General features: G+C 52.4%; 10 protein-coding genes across 10 annotated transcripts; 3 read left to right on the forward strand and 7 right to left on the reverse strand.

The window, feature by feature from the left end:
- Positions 1–184: 184 nt before the first annotated feature.
- On the forward strand, positions 185–652 carry J4E78_000131 (uncharacterized protein; the record flags this gene model as incomplete). The annotated part of the gene is made up of 2 exons (XM_049360797.1): positions 185–473; positions 543–652. 2 exons carry the CDS (start codon positions 185–187, stop codon positions 650–652), a joined length of 399 nt encoding a protein of 132 aa, XP_049226080.1.
- A 280-nt stretch (positions 653–932) lies between these two features.
- On the reverse strand, positions 933–3,509 carry J4E78_000132 (uncharacterized protein; the record flags this gene model as incomplete). The annotated part of the gene is made up of 1 exon (XM_049360798.1): positions 933–3,509. One exon carries the CDS (start codon positions 3,507–3,509, stop codon positions 933–935), a length of 2,577 nt encoding a protein of 858 aa, XP_049226081.1.
- A 1,439-nt stretch (positions 3,510–4,948) lies between these two features.
- J4E78_000133 (uncharacterized protein) lies at positions 4,949–6,124 on the forward strand (the record flags this gene model as incomplete). Its single annotated transcript, XM_049360799.1, has 1 exon — positions 4,949–6,124. The coding sequence occupies one exon, from the start codon at positions 4,949–4,951 to the stop codon at positions 6,122–6,124; it is 1,176 nt and encodes a 391-aa protein (XP_049226082.1).
- Positions 6,125–6,330: 206 nt separating this feature from the next.
- Positions 6,331–7,428, reverse strand: J4E78_000134 (uncharacterized protein; the record flags this gene model as incomplete). The annotated part of the gene is made up of 1 exon (XM_049360800.1): positions 6,331–7,428. One exon carries the CDS (start codon positions 7,426–7,428, stop codon positions 6,331–6,333), a length of 1,098 nt encoding a protein of 365 aa, XP_049226083.1.
- A 1,352-nt stretch (positions 7,429–8,780) lies between these two features.
- On the reverse strand, positions 8,781–10,536 carry J4E78_000135 (uncharacterized protein; the record flags this gene model as incomplete). The annotated part of the gene is made up of 4 exons (XM_049360801.1): positions 8,781–9,304; positions 9,359–9,900; positions 9,957–10,165; positions 10,219–10,536. 4 exons carry the CDS (start codon positions 10,534–10,536, stop codon positions 8,781–8,783), a joined length of 1,593 nt encoding a protein of 530 aa, XP_049226084.1.
- An 802-nt stretch (positions 10,537–11,338) lies between these two features.
- On the forward strand, positions 11,339–12,383 carry QA3 (Quinate dehydrogenase; the record flags this gene model as incomplete). Its single annotated transcript, XM_049360802.1, has 3 exons — positions 11,339–11,540; positions 11,594–11,889; positions 11,952–12,383. The coding sequence occupies 3 exons, from the start codon at positions 11,339–11,341 to the stop codon at positions 12,381–12,383; spliced, it is 930 nt and encodes a 309-aa protein (XP_049226085.1).
- Positions 12,384–12,477: 94 nt separating this feature from the next.
- J4E78_000137 (uncharacterized protein) lies at positions 12,478–13,585 on the reverse strand (the record flags this gene model as incomplete). Its single annotated transcript, XM_049360803.1, has 3 exons — positions 12,478–12,586; positions 12,642–13,298; positions 13,350–13,585. 3 exons carry the CDS (start codon positions 13,583–13,585, stop codon positions 12,478–12,480), a joined length of 1,002 nt encoding a protein of 333 aa, XP_049226086.1.
- Positions 13,586–14,584: 999 nt separating this feature from the next.
- J4E78_000138 (uncharacterized protein) lies at positions 14,585–15,784 on the reverse strand (the record flags this gene model as incomplete). Its single annotated transcript, XM_049360804.1, has 3 exons — positions 14,585–15,340; positions 15,391–15,645; positions 15,695–15,784. The coding sequence occupies 3 exons, from the start codon at positions 15,782–15,784 to the stop codon at positions 14,585–14,587; spliced, it is 1,101 nt and encodes a 366-aa protein (XP_049226087.1).
- Positions 15,785–16,198: 414 nt separating this feature from the next.
- On the reverse strand, positions 16,199–18,369 carry J4E78_000139 (uncharacterized protein; the record flags this gene model as incomplete). Its single annotated transcript, XM_049360805.1, has 2 exons — positions 16,199–18,258; positions 18,309–18,369. 2 exons carry the CDS (start codon positions 18,367–18,369, stop codon positions 16,199–16,201), a joined length of 2,121 nt encoding a protein of 706 aa, XP_049226088.1.
- A 4,004-nt stretch (positions 18,370–22,373) lies between these two features.
- J4E78_000140 (uncharacterized protein) lies at positions 22,374–23,853 on the reverse strand (the record flags this gene model as incomplete). Its single annotated transcript, XM_049360806.1, has 3 exons — positions 22,374–23,414; positions 23,469–23,531; positions 23,587–23,853. The coding sequence occupies 3 exons, from the start codon at positions 23,851–23,853 to the stop codon at positions 22,374–22,376; spliced, it is 1,371 nt and encodes a 456-aa protein (XP_049226089.1).
- Positions 23,854–24,976: the final 1,123 nt, after the last annotated feature.

The raw sequence follows: 24,976 nt of genomic DNA on the forward strand, positions 1-24,976 counted from the left end.
GTTGATGTGGTATGACATCGAGGCAAGCAGGGGAAGAGCAAATCTGTTAATGAGGATGTATAAATATCACCGCCTTCCACCCATCTCTAGAAGCAAAGCAGACAGCATCTTGAACGACCAGATCTTCCAAGACAAACATCCATCGCTTTGTTTAGAACTTCATCTAAATCCCTCTCAAGCAAACATGCCTGCCACCACCTCATCCATGCTCTCCACCCTCCTTCTCGCCATTCCCCTGCTCTTCCCCTACGTTACCACTGCCGCCGCACTCGTCAAGAAAGACGTATCATCCGCAGTCGTAGCGGCTACCGAAGCAGCCCTTGTAGACGCAGCCGTCACCTTCACCTCGTTCCCCAGCCGCTCCCAGTGCCTGTCCAACCAGAGCGGAACCCGATACACGAACCCCGATGCCGGCTGTTACCATTTGCCCGGGCAATCCATGGATGTCAATGGTATAGCTGGTGGTTGCCGTGGTATGTATCATCGTCTCTCAATGGTTTGAATGCGAAGGCATGAGAGCTGACTTGTCCTGCTCAATGCAGTCTTCATTTACGAATCCGAGAACTGCGATGGTCGCGAACGGCAGGTCGGTTCTGGAGAGATCTGTGTGGATATCGAGAGCTTCAATACTATCAAGGTTTTCTGTGGTTGATTGGGGATAGCTCTAGGTGGGTTGTTGAGGCTGGATCCTGGGGATCTCGAGTGGGACTTGAGGTGGATGTGAGGTCTGGCTTTGTGCTGTCGTTTCCTTGATCGCTGCATTCAACATGCGACTCTTATGTATGTACCGAGAAAAAGCCAGTCTGGGTAGCTTGACCAATAAAGCTATGATGTGCTGAAGACCAAACTCTTAACGAGATGTTACCCTAATCGTGAAGTGTGCGCTTGACGTAGTAGAGCGAACGCGAATCGTCTACCATACTAGACTGCCTTCAAGGCTCTTGCTCATCCATTGCTTCAAGCCGCGTGCGGACCATGTTAGGATTCGAGTGTCCTTGTTCGTCGGTCCAGCATTTCAACACTTCTTCGCGCATAATCCTGCGCGGAGCTCTCTTGCCCGTGAAAAGTTCGAATTGAGCGAAACCTTGTTCAGGCAACAGATCAAGGCCATCCAAGCAGATCCATGATGCTGACGCTTCTTCGCGAACTTGTCTTGTCAGTGGCGTATTGAGCGTTCGGTAAGCTAGTTCTATCACTACACCTCCAGAAGGAGACTGCATCCATTGAGTGGGCAGCGTAAAGTCAGGCGATGGTTCATCCCCTACAGGATGCGTAGGTATACATGATACAATGACTGTCGGTGCGCGGAGATCTTTTGGCCAGGGGTCGTCCCTCGACTCGAGTATGCGAAAAGTGGGTTGAGAACCCTGGACGAACGATGGGAAGAGCTTGGCTGCGGATGGGCTTGCAGCTAGTGCAGAGAAGTAGCTGACTAGCTTCTGTGCGTTCTTGATTGTTCGGTTGAAGATTACGATGTTCTTGATGCCAAGCTGTAGCATGGCATAGATCGCCGCCCTAGCCATACCTCCTGACCCGATGACCAGGCTAGAGGTGGTCGTTGGCCGAACAGCGTTGGCAGGAGACAGACCTCGTCGTATACAAGATCGAATGCCTATCCAATCTGTATTGTCGCCAAAGAGTGCTTTGACAGGCCCGGACTGGTTGCGTTCCTGGTAAAGCTCAACCCCGTCCGCATCGGGAATGCTGCCGTCCTCGTTGAGATGGCGAATTGGCAGAAGCGTGTTGACTGCTCCAATCGCTCGCGCGTGGCGACTTAGCGCGTGAGAGAGAGCAACCGCATCCACTTTAAATGGCTGGCTGACTGCAGTGCCGCCAAAGTTTGGCCGTCGTATCAACTCCCGTATGTTTTCGTCCAGTGTCGCAGTTTGGAGGCGGTCAAAGTGGTGAGGCATACCACACGCTCGATATGCCGCATTGTGCATAGCAGGGCTAAGACTGTATCCCGCGGCGGCACCGATGATGTAAAACTCCATAGGGTCATATGTAAACGAAGCATATAGAATATGCGTAGCTTCTGTCACAGTAAGCCATGACGTTTCTGGGTTTCTTTGTGCTCTGGTCTCAAAATCTGCGCTCTTTCGTAGCTTTTCTGGTATCACAGGGGTCAGAACCTGGTTGAAGCAAGCAGAACGCCGGCCAGCGCGTCCGGTGTTATAACATATTATGGGTATTCTCGGTGACTTGGCGTATATAGTGTTGCGGAATGATTGAATGGCGGCGTTATCGTCCATGAAGTTCGCTGGCCGGGTAAAGCGTACCAGGCTGCAGCCCAATCGCATTGCTGTATCGTATTTCTCGAGCCAGAATACATCGTACCAGTCCATGGCTGCGTGAAGGTGGCCGATTATCTTGGTCGAGCCCCTCGACGCAACGATTGCGCGGATCAGCTCCTCGTCCATGGTAAGATCCACAGTGGCGAACTCAGGTGCCATTCGCAGACCGTACCACAAATTTGCCAGGTAGGACGTTGTGGAACGGCCTGAATGTGCTGAAAGAGGCATCGTGTGAAACATTATCGGGGTCACGGTACTCCTTCGCACTCTGAATATACTCTTGCTTATGTTCTCCGCGTGATCCGCTGTAAGCTGTGCGGGTTCAACGACTATCTCGAATGCGTCACAGCCAAATTCCAGCTCTTCAATGTCGACTTCTTCAGGCGTAAGATCTGATAGTTCAACCTGAACGGCGCATGTGTAATTCCTAAGCTCCAAATCGACATACGATAATGGGAAGTGACCAGGGTCGAGCGTGGGCGCGTCACTCTTGATCTTTCTGCGGGTATTCGTGGGAGATAGGATAAGTGCCAAAAACTTGAAGAAAGTTCTTTCCGCTCGTTTTAGCGTCAGGAATGCTGGCACGGACGGCTGGTGTGCAGGTGCAACCGAGAGGTGAGCTGCGTTCGTTTCGGATATGTTGTAGAACTCGTAGTTGGAGCATCGCCGGAAAACCGGAGTACTGAGAGCAAGCAACTCTCGAACTTTGGATTCGTCCGTGTCTAAGTATTCGCGTACACTGCGCACGTCTCGTGTAATGTGTATCACTGGGTGCGATGCCGAAAATTCATGCAGTAGAGCTTGGCTACTGCTATCCAGCGGAAATCCTCCGTTGCAGACGATAATGGCGCCTCTGCTGTGGTTTTGTAATGTGTCGCGTAGAATCTCCTCCTGCCGGAGGCTACGGTTCGAAGATCCAAACTGTTTGCGATATGCAGCGGTCGAGAAGCCTGTTGCAGTGTGGAAGACACTCTCCATGTCGATGACCCTTCGCTGGCAGGCTACTGAAGCCATCATTGCCAATGTTGCTTTGCCTGTGCCATGCATGCCAATGAGCACGATAGACGCCCGGGAGTCAAACATTCTTCGGCATTCGTACTGTGTGGGTGCTGGTGTTGACCTTGCCGAATTCGGTAGACTTCGCTGTTTGGACGCCGGCGGAGATGGTGTTGGCAGCGAAGCTCGCCCGTCCATCGCTCCGGTTTCCTTGTTCATTGCCGCAAATGAACGCTTCGCACCAACCGTCATGGACGCCATTGTTTACGGGACTTGGAATTTAGAAAAGGTAGTCCAAAGTGTCAACAGCATGGAGCAGAACATGGTGCTGCAGTTGGCAACGACGAGTGCCTTAGCGAAACACGTGATAGCGGCGAGCCCCGCTTTTCCATGGGGATAAAACTTTATCCTGGTGCGCAGACGCTTCCCCGGCTTTCTCCAGTGCCTCACTAGGTAAGCTCGATGGCTTCTTTAGCAAGATGCTCGACCACCCCATATCTGGGTAATCACCAATCTGCTCTTTCGGCAAGGCTCTATGAGGCGCTTTCGTGTTCTTTGTGCGACGGCGAACGATCGCTGCCGAACCCATGTCTTTGCATACCCAGGAGAAACGCCGCCAGGCCACACAAGACATACCGGTAAAACGGTTTCGGGTATCAAGAGCTTGCGATCAGTGTCGCAATGCCCGCGAGAAATGTGACGCGAACCAGCCCAGCTGCTCTCCCTGTCTGGATGCCAAGCGCACGTGTACATACACGTCAAACCCGAAGAAGCGAGGGCTCCAGCCCGGCTACATACGCAGTCTTGAAATGACACTGGCCTTCATTTTCCAACAGCACACTGAGATTGAGACTTCAGTACACGATCAACTGGCCCAGGAAAACACGGTCTTGCTAGCGAGGGGTACTAAGGACTCGAATCGTTTACACAAGAGCTGGACCAAGAGCAGATTCTGTCGAGATGTTACCAAAGCATTGTCTGGAGAGCAGATAGGAGCAAGCGAGGACAGGCCGCCAAGTTCAGACGAAGACAGTGAGGTGGACACTGAAGATGCCACGCTTCTCCAGATGACACCAAAAGCTCAGTCTCAGCATTCGGTACTAGCCCTACGTGACTATCTTGATGAGTGCTGACTTATGCAGATATCATGGCAAAGTGACACGAACTACATGCCGCAGGCTATGCGCCCACCTCCATTACCGGACCTTCATTCTCCGCGTCTGCAACAATCCACAGGATCTTCTTCCCTTACCCCCCTGCCGACAGACTGCTGGAGGTTGATCGAGATATACTGCACGTATACACAATGCTGGCTGCCCATTGCGGACAAGCTTGAGATCCTCAAGCTATCGTATTCCTATGCGGAACAAGGTTTGGCTCTGTCAAGCGATATGCCCAACTCGGGAAGTTATGCAGAAATGTGGAGTGTATTTGCAGTCGGCTCTACGCATGATGACGCGAGTCTCGCAGGAGATAGCTATCATCCATGGCCGTCCGGAAGACTTTACGACATCGCGAGGCAACTTATCCCCAATGAGCTAGGCAAATTCGAACTTGGTCACGTCAAGGCCCTTCTCAACCTAGCATTATTCAACATTCACGGGAAACTATTCGATGCTGCCTGGCATCTTGTCGGCGGTGCTTTACGACTAGCCCTCATGCTTGCAGAATCGCCAGATGCTATTACACTTCGGCTCAAGCATGTTATCTCGAGTTGTTTTGTGCTTGACAGTCTCTTGGCCTTACATCTCAAACGGCGCCCGTACCTCGACAGGGCCGATCTTTCGTGGATGGGCAAGATAGAGGAAGATGGCATGGAAGAATGGCAGCCATGGAGTGGGCATCTCAATCTTGGTCCATCACGTCTGTCAAACTCTCCGACACTCGCTTTGAGCACTTTCAACGCTCTTATGGAACTGGTTGACATTCTCCGATGTACGTCCATGGAGCGGACAGCGCCAAACTTTCTACATGAAATGATTGGCCGACTTGAGATGTGGAAGTCTGCGTTACCACCAAAACTCGATTATATTCGGAAAGATCCACCTTCTACACCACCGACCCCACCTGCATTGCTGCTCCGATTCACTTATCTCGTCACTGCTTTTACTCTCGTTCCATCTCAGGCATGGCTTCAGCAGATCTTGGACATGTTAAACATTCTACAACAGCAGCTTGGGGTCACAAGAATGCCAGCTGTCATCACCTGCTTATTACAAAGTATCAAGAGAAGCACTAATAGTCTGGCTCTGGATCAACCGACACATAGTCGAATTCACGAGTTATTTGCTGCTCTTGGCCATTCATCACAAGAGACTTCGGACAGGGCATCATCGGGTTTGCGATCGATATCGGTCACTTTAAGAGACGCGTCTTCGGAGGATTCTGGAACCGTTCAGACCTCTCCGCAGTCTCTCGTCTCACAACATAGCGGTCCGTTCACCGATCGGTACCAGCAACCGCCCAACCAGTCTACTATGGTCCATCCAGATATGAACGTTAGTCATGCAGGTCACAGTCTGCAACCATTTGAACCCAACCTATTCGATTTTGGAATGGCCGGCCCGATCTTCGACCCCCATGATCCTTATAATGCTTTAGTCTCGGGTGATTTGGGAAGTTTCCTCGACGACTTCGCTTCAAAGCATGGTGCCAAGAAATTACAAAACCAACCGCAGTTTATGGAGAACCTCGGATTTTCATCGGAAGTAAGCATGGCCGATCTATTGGCGGCTGATACTGGCCGTTTCATGCCTACTGCGTCGAACCTAGGCGTAGATAACAGCGAGGAATCTCCTCAATTCCCGCTCAACACTTTCTACGATGCTGGGTGAGCCCGACTGCAGGCTCTTCACTTCAGAGAATAGGCAATACCCAGCTATTGGAGAAGTTCAGAACAGCAGAGTCAACACGTATGCTTCCATCGTTCTGGGCGTCGCATTCAGGAACGATGCTCGATTGTTGGGTATCTTCTACATATAGACTGTCAAACGATAAGAAGCACAGGAAATTGAACAAGAAAACCACATGAGCTTCCACCTCATAGCCGCGCATACTCGGCTTGTCCCACATTGCTTACTTCGTTTCGAGGTCTTTCCATAGACACCAATGTATCATACACTGCACCCGTGCCAAGCTGCAAATCATGGCACATTGCATGCCACGCGGTCGCAGCGCGCTGTGCCAGTTCTTCAACGACCCCCTTATCCTCTCTGTTCATGACTCGATTGAACAACTCCATGCTGACCCAGCCCTCGAATCCAATGTCCTTGATGATGGCACGTGTGACATCTTTCACGGGCAAGTACGCCCCACGACTAGTCTCGCCATAGAACAGCCTGCAGTTTCTGCTCCAAGACATGCGAGCTGGCTGTTCGGCGTTGTAGAAGGGATGACCGGGAAGCAACGGTCGTGCGAGACGCTCGGCATCGACGATCTGGATGAAGAATATTTTCTCTTTGTGAGGTTTGATCTGGGCAATCAGTCGTTGTATCGAGTCGCGAACTGCCTGATCAGCTCCTACGACCTTTCCAGATTCAGCAGTAGGGTCCGCATATATTCTGCCCAGGATGTTGAAGCTGTCCAGGCAGATGCCAAAGTTTGTTCGATCGACCCGTTGCACGATATCCCAGCATACTTCCCATTTGTCAACGTGTGTTCCCCAGCTCAGGCTCTCGTATGCGAATCGGATGATTGGTGTCTGTTGCAGCCCAAGGTCCGCGATCTCTTGAAGGTCGCTGACGATGAGGTCTGTATCGGAGGATGTCTGGTTGGGTGGTAGAAACGACGAAGGGACTTGGACTATGTCTGTTCGGAGGACATGCGCTAGTTGCATCCAAAGCTTCATCTCTTCGATTCGCTCAGCGTGTCGCTTCCTGTCCAAAAGACCCTCGTAGTGCATGAAAGGCTGCAAACATATGACCTCCAGGCCAAGGGAAGAGCAAAGATCGTAGACTGAGGCAGCGCCTGCAAGCAGGTCGGATGGCTTGTCGGACCCGGCGTGATCGACTAGGTCCTCGTAGAAGAGCTCGATGCCCTCTAGTCCGTGTTTCGCCGCCATGGAGAGTTTGTGTTCGAGGCTGTGGCCAGCGTAGCATCGGCCTAGCGACATGGAGGAGATACCTGGGCGGCACGGCATGATGCTGATAGAAGATACAAGATAGAAGATGGAGGATGGAGGATAGAAATGGAGGCGTATGTAATATGCAGTATGGTATTGTGAAGGTAAAACTACAGTATGAATACTGAGAGGCTAGCAGTCATACTTGTGAAGCTGATAAGACATCTATAAGCAGCTGGCGTACATTCAAGGCCATTCATAACCCACCGATATCCTGATCAACGCATCCTGCACGACCGTTTCCTACCATGCACATACGCATTGAACCTTCCTTGTCCAATCACGCTCGACGAGCGCTTGTCGCTCGCCATCCCGGAGTAATGTTGGAAAATGAAACACACTCCTTACGCAACCGCGATGTGCCGTGGCAAGCAGTAGGCAAGCCCAGCCTGGTGACATCTTGGTGGTGCGGATGGGGGTTCGGCGCTAGCCGGGCGGAAAAGAGCTCACACCCGTGGCCAGGTGCACCGCGCCACTTCGGTCATCGGTTCCCGATCGAAAAATGGGCCGTATCACTCTTGCATCTCCAAGCCAAGGCGCGCTATGGGAAAACACATGAGAGGTATTCTATGACAGCTTTCTAAACGTTCTAGTGAGCCACACGCTGTGATAATCCACAGTCTCGTACCAGCAGCTAGACGTTATTGCTGCATAAGGCCGTAGAAGCGCAGCGGGCAGTTTTGGACGCCGGTGGTTTTTCGCAAGTATCCATGGATATCATCGGTTGGTTGACGTCTGTACGACCACTCTGTCAATAAGAAAGATCCGACACTTCTAGTGACCCGGGCGTGCGAAACTGTCCGGCTGTGTAATTTAAGCACCTGCAGTAATGCATCATCAACGGCCAGCGCGAAAGCAGAGTCAGCACCGATCTGACAGCTAAGCTAGAGGCGCTCACTCTTCTGCGCGACCGCGTGCTCGGGGTCGAAGGCACGTGGAGAAAGCCTTCTTCCCGCCGGTAATGATTAGCGGTTTCGAGCCGACATAGCCGACACGTGTGAAGCAAACCGCCCTCTATGCTGTAGGGGCTATGACGTCATTGGGGTCGCTGGTTGGACTCGCGGTTCGCGTTCACATTGTCTTTGGCTATCTCAAAAAATACTCCAATGACCTTAGTGATAAGTCTACCTCGGCTGCACTGGAGACTTGCCAACAGACTGGCCCCTAATCCAGTGCTGCAACTCGAGTGCCCATGCAGGCAACCAGGAATCGCTATTGTAACCGTCTTCTGTTCCTGGAATGCCCTGAACAGTGCACATCACGAAGAATCTAGTCATAAAGGCGGAGATTCGAAGAATTCTCATGCGATGCTCATTGATCATGATACGTTCATTTGCACACGACTGCGAGTGCGTGTTACTACATAACACTCAAGCCATCTCAGTATGCTCATCTGCCCTTGCCTTCTCATCCCTGATCGTCAAGTTTACTTCCTCATTCTCCTTCATCCTGTCTACAAGGATACCATGTGCCTTAAAAGCGGGCTTGATGGTGAAAAGCTCGTCCATGCGCTCAAGCGGGACTCCCTTTGTCTCGGGTATCAGGAAGAAAACAAAGGGTATAGAGAGCAGCATGAGGCATGCGAAGAACATGTATACTCCGTAGCCCATGGAGGCAAACATCTGGGGTGTGAAACGAGAGATGATGAAGTTCCAGAACCAGTTGTTTGCCGCGGCGAATGCCTGACCCAGGGAGCGCGTCTGCTGGCTGTACATCTCGGAGTTGATGACCCATGGGGTACCGTTCCATGAAGGGGTGTAGAAGGCGGTCCAGAGGTAGAAGAAGAAGACGGCGCTGATACCGCCGGAGGAGAGTTCGCCCGAAGCATTCTTGTTGTTCGTTGGATCGGCGATCTTGATGTAGGCAGCAATGTACCACATGCACAAAGATCCACCTGGTTGAGTAGTTAGTGTATGTTTCGTATCCTGTTGATGGATTGAAAACTTACCAAGAGCGCCGAACATGAGGAGCTTAGTGCGACCGAGGCGGTCGATGAGCCAGATAAGCCAGACAAAGGTCAGAACGCACTTGACGACACCGAAGATACCAGTGGTAAGGAAGCCTTCCGTGACGCCGAGACTCTTGAAGACAGTCGGAGAGTAGTAGTTGATTGCGTTGATACCGGATCCGTTCTGCCAAAGGAACAGCATGCCACCGAGGAAGATGCGGTATTGCACCTTGCGTTGTTTAAGCGCAAGGAACGGCTTCCAGAATCCAGGTCCGACGGTGATCCTATCATGTTCGACCTGAGCATCTATGGCATCGAGCTCCTCCATGATATATGTGTGGTCTTGGGGAAGGTTACGGATCCAGCATAGATCCTTCAGTGCTTGTTCGCGCTTTCCCTTGGTCAGGCACCATCGAGGTGATTCCGGCATCCAGAAGGCGCCAAGCAAGAGGCAGCCGGCGGGAATGAGTTGCACAGCGAACGGAATGATCCATTGCTTGTGGGAAGGTTCCATCGTCTCCTGAAGGCCGTAGTTGATCCAGCTATGGGTGTGTTAGTACGTGTTACTCTCGAACGGAATCCAGGTTGCATGACTTACAATCCAACGAGACCTCCCATTTGCCAGCCAAGCTCGTAGATACCGACCAGTCGTCCGCGCACAGCTGGTGGTGATAATTCGGAGATGTAGATAGGAACCATGTTGCTGCATCCACCAACACCGAGACCTGCTAGTACACGACCACCAATGATCAAACCGAGACCTCGGTCGCCATTGGCACCCAGCATCATGCCAGCACCCAAAATGAACTGTGTATGTCAGCATCTGCCCCAGTATATCTGTAAAGTACTCGGTGACTCACAATGAGTACCCAGAGAATGAGCGACTTCCTCCTGCCAATGTAGTGACTGGACGCGTACGCTCCAAAAGCTCCGAAGAATGCACCAGCTTGGTACACCGAGACGATGTTGGCCTTCGTCAGATTCAACTCGGCGGGGTCCATCTCCGCGAAACGGAATTCCTCAACGAAAGATGGCAGGGCCAAAGTCGTGCCAATGAAGGCACTGTCGTAGCCGATCATGCATGCTGCCCATGATGCAATGCATGCTGCTGTGTAGACTCTCCAGTTGTAAACCGCCTTTGGTGTTGGTCGATCTTCGACGATGGTAAGGAGACCCATGTTGGTGTAGTGATCCGATGTGCCTTGGGAAATCCAAAGTGATGGACTCAGATGGCACCGATGGAGGTTGCTAGCCAGACAGGTAGGCGTAGCTTGAGCGAGATGAGGAGTACTTCAATGGACGAAGATCGGCCTACACCTATATATCCCGACCGAGAGGAACCCGGCAACGTGCTGTTTTGCGGAGTATGTGGAGAAAACGCCACAAACCCCATGGAGATGAGCTATGAAGGTGTCAAGCAGTTGCGCATGTGCTCATTGGCCGTCCAGGTCGCAGAAAGGTTGATGCTGAGCTTGGCCCGGAAGAATCGCTAAGCACCCCCAGGAAGAATTGAACATTGTGCGATTGCGGAGAGGAACCATGCTCTCGCCGACCCCAGACCGTTCCTAGGGACCTGGATTTTCGCGCCGGTCATGCCTAGTTGGGAAGTGAAGGAATTACCCACAGGGTTGGTGATGGTGCAGGGCCCGGAAACGCATTTACACGCGAGGTTTAGTGGCCGGGGCATCTTCGCTGATTGGAAGAAGGACGCAGCTGTCAGTCGCACACCGGACCGTCGCATAGCCTGCACGCGCTTGACTCGCGTCTCCTTCACGCGCGACATGACTTTTTCCGGTCCCCAACGCGTTGAATCTGGGGTATTGGCGCATGCGTTGGACGTAATCATGGAGCGCTCGACTTCTACCCCGAATACCCGCTTTCTAAAGTTCCAATATCTGGAAGAGCATCAGGCGTCACCAGAACGGCAAACCTCCCCAAACTTCATCCTCGTCTCATAAGCACACGACATTCACATCCACCATGTCTACCGAAACCAGCATACCAGAAGTCTCGCAAACCGAGCGCCATGGCTACCTCTTTGGTCACCCGATCGCCCATTCAATGTCGCCTTTACTACACAAGACCGTGTACGACAACCTTGGGTTGAACTGGGCTCAATACCCTTTGGAGTCAAGGGACATGAGTCTGTTTCTGCAATTGATCAAGCATCCTCAATTCTACGGTATGCGCAATACATCAAGCAACCATATTGGTACATGACTAACAAAAGTGCAGGCGCTTCAGTCACAATGCCGCACAAAGTCGCCATACTAAAACACCTGGACGGCCTCACAGAAGAGGGAAGGGATGTTGGCGCAGTCAACACACTCTTCATTCAACAAGATGCGTCAGGGAACCGGTTATACATGGGCACCAACACCGACGTCATAGGGATAAGAGATGCATTTGCATACAATGTGGATTCAGCGAAGTTTGAGAACAGACCTGCGTTAGTGATCGGTGGAGGCGGCGCAGCGAGAAGCGCCGTGTATGCGCTGAGGAAGTGGATGAAGGCCAGTGCCATATATCTTGTGAGTAACCGGACCGAAGCGTTCTGCATAGACGGACGATCGTGCTAACAGTATCCCTCTAGGTCAACAGAGATCCCACAGAAGTCGCAGCCGTAATCGAAGAGTGCACAGCCCGCGGCTACGGCGACTCCCTCGTCCACGTCTCCTCCGTCTCACAAGCGCAAAGCCTCGAAGGTGTCGGTGCGATCGTAGCCTGCGTACCGAATTTCACGCCAGTCACACCTGCCGAAATCGAGGCGCGGCAAGTCCTCGAATGCTTCCTTGCGAAGTCGCATAAGGGAGCTTTGTTGGAGATGTGCTACCACCCCACGACATGGACGGAGATTGCGGAGGTGGGAAAACAAAACGATTGGCAGATCGTGCTAGGGACAGAGGCACTGATATATCAGGGTCTGGAACAAGACCGGTATTGGACAGGGAAGGCCGTAGCGGATCTGCCGGTGGTGCAGGTGCAGGAGGCGATCGCCAGAAAATTGAACGAAGCAAGGCTGTAGATGTTAATGGAATTGGACATACACACATGACATGCAAGGCGCGAGTGAATATGCAAATCGTGAGTCAACTTGGAAAAGGTAGAATTGCAAGTCGCTAAGCTCCGGGCCGCGAGTAGTCTAGGTTGCGTACCCGCCGCCATACCTCGCGGACTGTCCTCTCTTGACTCTGTCGACCTGTCTCCGTGGGTGATGGTCCCGCAGGTCTGTAACGAAACATTAGCATACGCCTCGCTCTGGTTTACTGCAATACCGGCTTACCTGATAGCCAAATATAACCGGCTTCCCAACCTCACTTCCTCTATAGGCGCGCCAGCCCAGTCCTCTGGTGGATTTGCTGTGGTCACTAAACCTCCAGCTTCTTGTAATATAGCAATGCCCGCCGCGACATCCCATTCCCAACAGCCTCCTTCCCACCAAATGTCAAACGAACCCATCGCAACATATGCCAGATCGAGTGTCGCACTCCCTAAACTTCTCACACCATGTACCATTCCTCCTCTTCCCTGCCTTCCTCCAATCTCGGCTGCCATATTGACAAAGCTCTCAATCTTGCGATGCATATTGCCATCAGGCGTATCCCGTCTATCTTTGCCCCATTCACATGAGAAGACGCAGCCGCTAGGCGCTTTCTCCGGCATAGGTGGTATTGGGTTGCGGACGAGTGGGAGGCGTTGCGTTTCGTTGAAGAAGGCGCCGCGGCCAGCGCAGGAAGAGAAGAATTGGTTTGTAAACGGCGCGTATATGACGCCAATGAGCGGTTTAGACTTGTAGATGAAGGCGATGCTGACACAGAACATGGGGAAGAGGTGGATGTAGTTTACGGTTCCGTCGAGTGGGTCGACACACCATGTTGGGGAGTTGTCGATCAGGTAGTCGCGGGATGAGCCTTTGCTGTAGGATTCTTCTCCGACGAACCTACTGCATGTTAACGTGTGCAGCTAGCCAGGTTTAAAGCCAGGGACATACTTGTGCTGAGGGTACTTGTCAGCTATCGCCTTCTTGATAAACGCTTCAACATCTTCATCCGTCTCGGTAACCAGATCAACAGCATTCTCCTTCTGAACATGTTCATCATGTCCCGTCGCATTCCCACCCTCTATCCGCAGTTGCGCAGCATCCATGAGCATCTTGCCCGCCTGCCGGCCTAGCTGCACGGCAAACGCATAGATCTCATCTAGCTCTTCTCTCGATATCTCCATCATGTTGATCGCGGGTATTGTGTACATGTCAGGTAGATGTTTGGCTAAGAAGAAACGCCATAGCGACCGACACGCGCCATAACGAATCGCGTCCCAAGACCTCCGTCTGGAACCGTACCGGCTAGAAGCGGAGAGCGAACTGGTAGCTGTATGTAGGGAAGTGGGACGTCATGCTCGCAACTGAGGGCAAGAAGGCCGATCGTTAGGGGTGGGGGTAAGGACTTTTCCCCTTCCCTACGTTCCGACAGCCATCGGAACCTCGGAATGAAACATGTCAAGGTGGGCCTACCCACGCGACGCGACAGACACACCCGTGGACCTTCCCGTCGTTGCCATAGACGCATAACACCAGTGCATCTCGACAGTCTCCACGACCGGGATCATCAAGTCTCTTGGGGTCAACAATCATCTCCCTAGCACATATCTCCCGCCCAAACAGCTCAAAATGACCAAATCCATCCTCCTAATAAACGGCCCCAACCTCAACCTCCTCGGCACGCGCGAACCCACAATCTACGGCTCCACATCCCTCTCCGACGTAATCGACTCCGCGCGCACCCAATGCACCGCGCAATCTACAAACTTCGCTCACATTCAATCCAACCACGAAGGCGTTCTTGTCGATCGCATACATGAGGCACGCGGCAATGTCGATTTCATCGTCATAAATCCAGGCGCTTTCACACATACGAGTGTCGCATTACGAGATGCGTTGGCTGGTGTCGAGATACCGTTTGTTGAGATACATATCAGTAATGTGCATAGGAGGGAGGCGTTTAGACATCATAGCTATCTGAGTGACAAGGCCGAGGCGGTTATCTGTGGATTGGGGGTGTTTGGGTATGAGGCTGCTATTGAGTTTGCGGTGAGGTTTCTTCGGGAGAAGGATGAAAAGGCAGCAAAGTTGTGAATAATGATGTATTAATATTCCACGATTGAACGACGATTCCACCTTGAGGCCAGTCTTTAAAAAGAACTTCGCTTAGTTGCCGTGTCACAGAATCAGTCGTGTGTCCTGGTAAAGCCCTTCTTGATATCCTGTCGTGCTTCGAGGTACGTTTGCAGAGCTGTGATAGCCGGTAGCAGAAGCATGACAACGCTCAACGTCTGGCCGAACCCCCAGACATTCTCCTCGTCGTCTTGCAGTCCGCAAAACTTATCCGGATCCTCTGGTTTCGCAAACTTCTGCGTAAGCACCAAGATGGCGGACAATATGGCGAGTAGGATCTGAACTACAAACGTGATCGCTGGATTTAGGAAGAGATAATATATGAGTTGTAGGCCAAGCCGCGCTGGGGAAAGCGCTCGAAGCGAGAAGCCCTTCTGCTTTTGTGTCGGGTCTGTAAATCGACGTACAAGGGCCTGTAATGACCTCTCCGAAGACGACGATGACGGTGATTCGAGTCCTCTGCCTTCTGGGTCATACAGGATGCACACCAATGCTGTTGAGAAGCCGACAAGAATGAGGAATAGAGGGACCAGGAATGAAAGCCTCTGTACACGACTTCGTACCATAGATGTGCCATCATCGCCTTCGACGAGGATCGGCGGCATGGCAATCGCAGCAATCATGGAAGTGAGTAGGAAAACAGCGAAGAATACGACGAGTGTGAGGCGGATCTTCGCAATGAGCTTGTACTTGCGGAAGTATTTGCGGAGCGTGATCAGGGCTGCGAGGTGAGAGGAGGATGATAGCGCGCACACGTAGAGGATAAGAACGAAGTGGGAACCTTGCACTCGGAAAGAGCCTTGAGCCACCTGATTGTGTTCTGTCAGCATGAGACATCTCGATGGGAAACCGAGCGTACTTTGATCCATCCGCTCAGAAGTACAGCATAGCCCGTAATGAGTTGTTGATCACCGAACCCGATGATGAGTGGGTCAAGAAATGGACGCCACGCGTAGTGCCTCTTCCACTCGTTCTCCAAGAAGCGCTCACGAATGTATGTGAGCGGCGCTCGAGGCGTGAAGTGACCTTTCGTATCGAAGGCTTGATCGAGAAGCATAGCGAGGATGGACGCGAACGTGGTCATGAAGCTTGCAATGACAAAAGACAAGACGACCTGCAGTATTGTCAGCTTGAGGCTAGAAAGGATGATGTGGAGTACTTACACCGACGCCAGCAATGTCTGGCTCTGCTCCATTGGCACAATCTCCATCCCAGGTCGCAATACTATCGAATGTGACCCATGGAGGTGCCATGCACTAACCGGAAGTTTACAGCTGGACTGGCAGTGATCTGAGAGCTGCGACCGCAATGGTACAAGGTTGTGTGAATTGCCCAAACAGGGCATTGCGAGACCCCTCGAAAAATGCTAGTGATAGATGTATGCGAAGATGGGAGGGCGTTAGGAAGGTGAGGAGAAAGCGTTGAGAGTGTGAGAGAGGCGCCGATGTGGTCGAGGTGAACCGGGGCCACTAGTTTGCCGGCTTCGCGTGTCATCCCGAAGCAAGCATAGGTAGTAGGGAAGGAAGGAGCTATCACCGAAGCTCGCGTTGAACGCAACCTGAGACACCCTGGGACAACAAAAACTCCACGTATCGAGCGCAGATCCTGCATAGGATGGCTAGTATAGGCCGTTCGCTGGGTATCACATTCTATTTATAGAACCTACTTCACTTTTGTTTACTTTTCGCCTTTACACGGGCAGCCAGCTTCTTGATGTCGTCCTCGCCGTCTGCAGCATCCTGCTTAGATTTCTTCGTCCCTCGTTGTTGATCTGGCTCATCGTCCTCATTGCCTTGCTTTCGCTTCTTGCGGCCCTCTTCTAGCAGCGCCTTCATAGCAGATGTCTCCTTGAACCTCGGGTTTGTGGGATCGATGGCAAACTCATGGCTCTGGTATAGCTTGGCGAAACGGGGATCGGTGGTGTCGATCTGGAAGTTGTCCTCTACGATGGGAGCGTTCTTCTTCGCTTTCTTGCCCTTCTTCTTAGCCTTCTCCGACTTGACGATCTCGTTCATGTCGAAGTGACGCAGCTTTGAATCGTCTTCATCTGCCATAAGTAGTTCCAGGTTCGCTCGCTCAGCTGCCGCAGCCTGATCCTTTTCCTCTTGCTCCGCCTTCTTCTTGGCCTTCTCAGACTTCTTCGACTTGGGCTTGGAGGCTTTCGCAGCTTCTTCAGGATCAGAAGCAAAGAAAGGATCGTTGAACGGATCGTCGTCGTCCGCAGCCGCTGGCGCATCAGCCTCCTGCTCGACTGGTGCGTCGGGATCGCGTCCAGCCTTCTTGGCTTCCCACCTCTCTTTACGTTTCGCCTTCCTTTCTTTCTCCTTTCGAACGTACCTCTCCATTGTAGTCTCTTGCAGTGGGATGTCATTTTCGAACACGTCACCGTTGCCAGCTCCGCTAGAAAGGCCTCCCGTGAAGGTGATCTGCATCTCGCTATCCGGCTTTGGAAAGTCGCGATCGCGTTTCGCAGACGACTTCTTCTTCGTTTTCGAAGATTTGCCGGGTGCCTCCAGTCCCAGGGCCGCTCTGAGACTTGCGGCTTTATCCATCTTCGCTGCTTCTTCTTCATCCTCGGACGACGACTGGTCAGAGCCCAAATATGCTTGCAGTTCGTTCTCGTCAATCTCCTTGCGTGAGAAAGCACGCTTTTGTACCTCCTTCCGTGTCGCATCATCGGCATCCCAGGTCAGCTTGACCTTTGAGTGTGTGAGCGCATCCGTAGAGAACTCATTAGGCTTGTAACCGTCCGGCAGCTTTGCGCATTCGTCATGGGGATCTTGATCGAAGGTTGTGCCGTCGGGGACAAATCGCAGGTCGAAGAAGTTTGCGCTCGTCAGGTACTCGCGGCCATCAAGGTTGTCGTAAATGGACTTCGCGACGTTCGCGGAAGAGCATGTGATGACGGCATAGTAGTAGCGTAACCGGTCAAGCTGGTAAGCTCGCAACTTGGTGGAGTCGAACTCTTCGCCAGTCTCATCTCCTTGTAACTCTTCCCCGTTTTGTTCCTCGTCATCCACCCCAGAAGCGTCGCAGTCGTCGTCGAGCGCGCTGATGTTGTTCTTGTCCTTGTTGGACGTTGAAGCGAAGATCTCACGAGGGGGTCCTTCGATTTCTTCTCGTTGTAGGCGCTCCATGCCGAACTCGCTAGGGTATATGACGACGTTGAGAATGCGTCCATCAGCCGGGACGAAGGAGTTTGCTACGGCCATGATGTCGGTGGCCCGTATGTTATCCCAGTCCATGTTCACGGCAGCCAGACGTGCCGAGATGTCGCCCGTCGGGACTTCGTTGTCGTCACCGGCAAGCTCGGTCTGCTCCTCCAGCTCAGCCTCATCCTCTTCGTCGCTCGAGCTTTCGTCCGATGAAGACTCTAGTCCACCGTCTCGAATAGGGTCGAAGCCTTGTTGCTCCACCCTCTGCATCTCCTTCTTGACCGCCTTGTCTCGCTTCTTGTCAGCCGGACGTGCTAGCTCGGGCTCATCGTCGGCTTCATCTTCGTCTTCGTCGTCTTTGTCGTCGCTATCGGCGTCGTATAACCGGTCAATGGCCTTTTTGCCAGCCTTCTTGTCCACCTTACGGCCATATTTGTCGACTGTGGCCTTGTTGTAGAAGTCGGGATCGCTTTTTAATCGCGAGAATCGCGGGTCAAGCTTGGTCTTGGTGTGCTTCTTCGAGGGGAGTCTGAATTTTGGGTCGGTTTCGAAATTTGCGAATCGCGAGTCGTCTACATAAGTTTTAGCGCACCGCTCAGCTATCGCGTGAGTAGCCACCTACCCTTAGGCGCGCTGGCCTTGGCGCCTTTTACGGGTATCGTCTGTCGCTTGGGGAGAGGCATGGTGGGATGCGCGTGTTGGTGTAAGCGGTGGGCAGTCGCGCGGCGCGGAATTGCAGCTGTGGAACTCGAACTTTTTCTGCCGGGCGGTGGCAGATCGGCGGCGAAGAGCGTGCATTGGCTACCGCTGCGGAGGTCATCGCACGCACGGGCAGGGATTCGGCAGCCCGATCTGGGGAAGCTTTAGCTGCGTCACCCTCGAGAGGGGAAATACATCACACGACTGTTCCGGAAGCCTCTCCGCTGTCTCTACCACTTCTCCGCCTTCTGGGGAAAGCTGACATTGTACACCCATTTCAACATTCACGTCTAGCTGAACACATCCCAGATACAACACCATGTCTCAACTCTCCAGACTTCTCACGTAAGTTGACCGCTGATTGAGAGCTGTCTAGCTTCAGCTTGTACCTAGCGAGCTAGCTGATGCTGACTCTGGATTGCAGTCCTCGCAACATGACTTTGTTCACTCTGGCTTCGCTCGGCAGCGGCTACTTTGCTGTCAAGTCAAAGACACTTGCCGACAGGCAGAGAGCCCGAGTTGATGGAGACTACACCGTCACGGTCGACAGGTCAGGTACGATTTGTCAATTGCATTGAAATTTTGCCCCGAAACCCACGATTAGAAAACGTACATTGCGCTGACTGTAGACTATAGGTGGCGGCGTCTAAGCACGTTAGGAATGACCATCAAAAGAAGCGATGCAGCTTCTTCCTTTGCACGAACGGCGTTCACTACATTTGCAGCGTTTCAAGCTCGGCGTCCTTCTTTACCGCCTCGAATACCAACAAAGGACATAATGCGCATAGATACGACACTCATTTCAATGCTAGTGGATTATCAACAAAGCGAAAATAACAACAATCTCCTACCATTCTCTGTTCGACAAGTTCTATACTATCGCAGTGCTTCCATGATATCCCCGCCTTTTATACGACTACTGCTATGCTTTTTCCGGGTGCGCGACTCTAACAATGGCATGCGATGCGAAGAACAGGCTTGAAATACTCCGAAATAAGATCCTATGCGCCGAACATTAGTTTCAAGTTCTCTCGTACCCGTCGGGCGACCCGCATCCGTTGGGCATTACGATTGGCCCACCTACCCGATGCTAAATATAACCCACTCAGCCTCAATCGAGAATACCCTAAACACGACAACAGAGATGAAAATAGTATGACGTCCTTTCGTACCTTCGGAGCGCCAAAGATCCGCCATTGAGCATATCCACCTTCAATCTGTCAAATGCTAACCGCTCCCTTGTTGGGCCCACTGCTGGCTCAGCCTTTGCGGAAGATGTTGTCAGCCGTCTTTCAAATCCAGCCAATGAGACCACACTCCATCAGCATCGGTCACGGGAATTCTCGAATACGGGATCAGCAGAGCCGTCCAGGCTTGTGTCACCGCTGTTGCTTATAGAAAGACTTTCCATCCGTGCGCCGAAATGGTGGAGCTGCGAATAGATATCGTCGACCCTTACACCTGACAAAAGTCTTACTCAACCACTCCATAGTTCTCTTTGTGCAGCTTCGTACACCTGCTGACGGCCATCCACTCTCACATCTACTCGTGCGACCACATATCGATTTCCTGGTGTTACTTTCACCCCTCTTGATTCGAACGCGCAACATAACCGTCAACATGGGTTATCATGATGTTGCTGGGCATGAAAGACGAAAGCCCAGGCAAAAGAACGAGATGCAAGCACCATGTCAATCAAATATGCTGGCGGCAGCAAGTCATGTCCGTCGACTATTTGAAAGCAAGAAGTTCACTTATGCTGTCATGGGTGAGCTTGCTTTACTTTGCTTAGGACATAGGTGTGAGGTACGGAATATCTTCATTGCGTACGACGACAAAGACTGCAATCGGATCAAGAAGAAACTAGATGGGGACCGGCGGTAGGTGATATTTACCCCCCTCATAGATGACAGGCTGACAGTGAAAGTATACAACTGCCAGAGGGCCTGAGTCCTTTGTCTCCCTCGAAAGTACTAGTACAAACCGGACCTAGCTTCTTGGATACCGGATGTACAAATCCAGCGATAATAGAAGTGACTCTAGTACCATCTGGTCAGTCAAACCTGAGCCCGTTCTGGCATTATGCTAATCGTGCGCAGGCTCATATGAGACACCGACCAGCGGGAACCTTGCGAATAACCTCGTACTATTGAGTCTCCGAGCCGATGGGGTGTTGAAAACATTTTACGCGTTGAACATGCTATATCTCGTCAGAACACTGCTCCACTTCTGTCAGGTTCGCAGTCTCGCCTGGGAACCACGTGAGGGTGTTTTGTTCCTATGTCAACTCTACAGGAGCCAAGTAGAGGCGATCCGCTGTCACTTGCAACCGAATATCGTTGAAGAGAACTTCTTGCGCACAGCTTTCCTCAACAAGCTTCCCGTTCAAGAGCAACGCAAATGCTACCAAACATTGCTGGCGCAGGAGCCTCCATCACTCAAGACGTTGGCCCCTTCGCAACCGGACGTAATCCACCCTCAATCGCATTCCGCTTCTGGAGTTACCAGGTCTCAGAGAACTGCGCGCGCCTCGTTACCAGACTTTCTATGTCCACCGCAGTCACAGAACGTCAAGTCGTCAAATATGCATACGGCACAGACAACCCCAAAGCTTGTACAACCTATGCAGCCGTCTCCACAAACAACGTTTGCGTCAAAAGATTCAGCATCCAGATACCGCGTAGTCAGTGCTCCAAATATTAGACGGACCAGTCCTACAGACGCTCGGGATGCAGCCAACCCACACGCTCAGGCATCCAGTAATAAGCAGCTCAAGCTACGGATACCTACATCTTCCCAGCACCAACGCGCGTTCTCTCATTCGGTCACAAATATCGATCCAGTCGCGATGCATCAAGTAGGACAGCAGTGTCTAAAGTCGCGACCTGTCTCTACAGGAACCCGCATAGCCCAGCCTCCAGCGAAACATGCGCCCATGCTCACAACTCCCCCGATGCCCGGTACTAGTTTCAGACATCAGATCCCGCGCAAGACCCCTCCACAAAACTCAAGTGCCCCCGTGCCAGAGCAACGGTCTAGTAGACTTCACGTGGTGAATCCTGATGGCGAGGCACCAGCATGCGACAAGTCGCAAGGAGAGACGCAAAAACTCCATCTTGTGGGATCCGAAGGGGTATATCAATCACCGCCTACTTCAAGCAAGCCATCACCAGCCATCAATAAAACTAGTACGGCATCGAATACTTCACTTCCAGCCTTCGAAGTCAACGGAACATCCCCACCTAACGACATCCTCGCGGAGCTCTCAGCAAACATCGATGCCGCGCTTCAAGTCAGCAATCACCCATGCACCTCTCCTCCACCGGCGACGATACAACCACAGGAGATGAACAGGCCGTTGGTGCCGCGCGCACACTCTGCTCCGTTCAATACGTTGCCAGCAAGTCTTTCAATCGGCAACGCATCTCATCGCCACTCCACCACGCCACAAACTTCTACCCCAGCCGGTTCGATAACGCGCACGAACGCATTAAGATACTCACAACAACAACCTCCAGCACCCAGTCTTGCGTCCATCATCAGCGACGGGCTCGCATCGCCGACTCTCACACCAGCACCTTTGTCATTCTACAAAGCATATCAGCCCAACTATGCGCCTGCATCGCCGCCGAATTTGGACATGTCACCGCTGGATAGCGCGTGTGCTGAGTACAATTCTCAGTTCGCGAACTTCGGCCAGGTGAAGGATGTAGATGGTATGGGTCATTACCTTGCTACGCATGCAGTTCGACCTGTGAGCAAGAGTTTCGACTCGAGCCAGCTGGCCATGGAGTACCGGGCGGCATTGCCAGAATTTGAGGATGGGTATGGAGGCAGGTAGAAGAGCGTTCGATAGCATCGTGGTAACATCCATAATTGTTTCCCGGCAGAACACTGCCCAGTGATACCACAGAGGGGGGTATATGCCATATTAAACAACATTTGCAATCACATTCCTTCGCCCCCGTGCATATGACGAGAACCGTATTTACAATGGTACATCCTCCATCATCTGCATAGCGCCTTCTCTTCCAACTGTAATAATGACATCACCCAGCGTCTTCGTCGAGAAGCCCGCTTCCGAGTAACGGAAGTAGTAGTCCCATTTCCTCTTGAAAATCTCCGCGCCTTCATTGTCCATTCCTTCCTTGGCCTTCTCCTTGATAAGCTGCGGCTTGATCTTGCTCTCCCAGTTGTCCAAGAACTCTTCTCGCCATAACCGCAGCGCTTTCGCGTAGTGAGGCCCAATGTTTTCTATGCTGTCGACGACGAGCGAGCCACCTGAAGCGGTTTGTATGCTAGCGACGAGTTCGGAAACGGCGGGCAGATGGCCACCGGGGAAAATGTATCGGCGGATGAAATCGTCGGATTTGGCGTAGGCTTCGTAGCGCGCATCGGGCATCGTTATGCATTGGAAGCATGCTACACCGCCCTCCTTCTTGAGAAGCTTGTCAATGCACTTGAAGTATGTGACCAGATATTCCTTGCCCACAGCTTCCAGCATCTCAATTGAGACGGCCTTGTCGAAGGGTCCCGTTTCTGGCACCTCCAGACTCCGGTAATCGCAAAGAAGCACTGTGATCTTGTCCGACATGCCAGCTTCTCGTATCCGCTCTTCTGCCAGCTCTTTTTGCTCAATCGAGAGGGTGAGAGATGTGACCCTGCAGCCTGTCCGTTGTACAGCACGCATGGCGAAGCTGCCCCACCCTGTGCCAATCTCCAAAACGTGATCTGTCCCCTTGATGTGTGTGTTATCGATGAAGCGGTCGAGCTTTCGCATTTGCGCGTCGTAGAGGCTTTCGCTTGCGGATTTCGGGTTCGATTTCGGTAGCCATATCGGGCACGAGTAGGTCATGTCTTGGGAGAGGAATGCGGCGAACATTTCGTTGGAGATGTCGTAATGTGCGGAGATGTTGAGGCGCGCGTTTTTGAGGTTGTTGCTGCCTCGTACCAAGCCGGCGAGGCCAGAGGAAATGGCAGAGGTGAAAGTTGAGCCATTGGAGAGGTAGTTGCGGTTCAGGATGAAGAGCTATGAATGTAAGCTGAATGCGTGTCACCGAGCTCAGTCCATGAAGCAGCTTACCTCAAAGAATTTGGTCAGGTCTGGAGTTGTGAATTCTCCCAGCATATAGCTTTCTGCGAAACCCTGGCACCTATCAGCGCGAGCTCTTTCGGATAATTATGAGTGTTTTGGGGCGCACCATGTCTGCAAACAGTGCCAATCGCACCCAGAACTTCTCGTCGAGCACGTTGAGGAAAGCGATTGGGAGTCCTTCTTTATCAGATCCAAACGCCGCAGTAGCCTTGCTCGAGCCGCCCTCAAACAACACCAGCTTGCCATGCTTTAGGTTCTGAAATTGCGAAAGAGTGCCGTTTTTGCATAGATTCACCAATGGTCCCCAGGCCTGCGATGTGACTGGACTAAGTAGTGAAGACACAGCTCCCGTCACAGAGCTTATGATCGCCATAATTCAAGATGTGTGCGATTCGCGTAGGCCTTGAAGGTTCAATTGGAGGGTCCTCGAGCGCAAAGTAGGCGTACTGGACAATTCTCAGTCGAGAGAAGCGTGGCTTCAACGCGATTCGCAGGATGAGGGTGTCTCAAACGGACTGAGCTTGGTCACACGATGGGAAGCTGCAGGGTGGGCTGGCGGTGGAGGGGAATTAGTGCGTCAATCGTCCAAAAGCAATGCGACAATGGTATCGTGAACGCGCCTGGAAGCAAAACTGAGAAGAAAGTCGAGTAACGGTAGCTGTTCGGCTAGTACATGGCGCCAGAGTGCATTTGAGAGTCCAGGTAGCTCGCCGTCATATCGCCGGAACGGCCGAAAGCCGACACGGTGCGTCCGGTTGCGCCGTTTCGAAGCCATGCGTGTTGCATTCTGTCTGAGGTGCAGTATCGGGCGAGGAAACCTTGCCAATTCGAGTGATCTATGACGCCGTCGATCCGCCTAAAAATCGCAAACGGCGTAAGATCATTGTAATCCTTACATGCTGGCGGAGTTCGAGGCCATCCGGATGGCGGCCGGTGCAATACGCCGTCGTATTCATATCCGTTCCTGGCATCTGGCTGCTAGTTCGTGTGCTCAGGTAATGGTGGAATAGAACGTTGGTGGATGAAGCCGCGGTGCAGGGTCCATAGAAATGTTCCGCCGAGATGCGTGAGAGGGGCAAGTTATGCAGGGGCACAACTCATCACGCGTCTCAGCCTTGCAATCGTAGGTCTACTTCGAGTCAAGGCGGCCAGCGATAAGAGGAAGTATCTTCTGGAGTTCTCCATGAGCGCTGCAGGCCTTAGAAGTCTGTATGGTAGGCAGCATCTGACCGATCGGTGAATCTACAGCCACGGCGGCCGCGGGCTCCGAGCTGCACTAGAGGGGACCTGGAAGGCGTGAACTTGGCGACAGGCAACTGTGGTGATGACCAGAATTGAGCAAAGGAGGGAGGATGGATGGGGAGCTCATTATATCAAGCCAAGACCGTGTGCTTCTGCGGTTCCGTCGTCATTGTGAGCTCGTGAGCACCCCGTCTGAAGATGGTCCGTGCTCCGCGGAGACACGCTACGGCGCGTCGACGCGTGCTCCGTAAACC

The sequence above is a fragment of the Alternaria triticimaculans genome (assembly GCF_023758025.1).
Source record: "Alternaria triticimaculans strain BMP 0046 chromosome Unknown scaffold_1, whole genome shotgun sequence".
Lineage (NCBI taxonomy): Eukaryota > Fungi > Ascomycota > Dothideomycetes > Pleosporales > Pleosporaceae > Alternaria > Alternaria triticimaculans.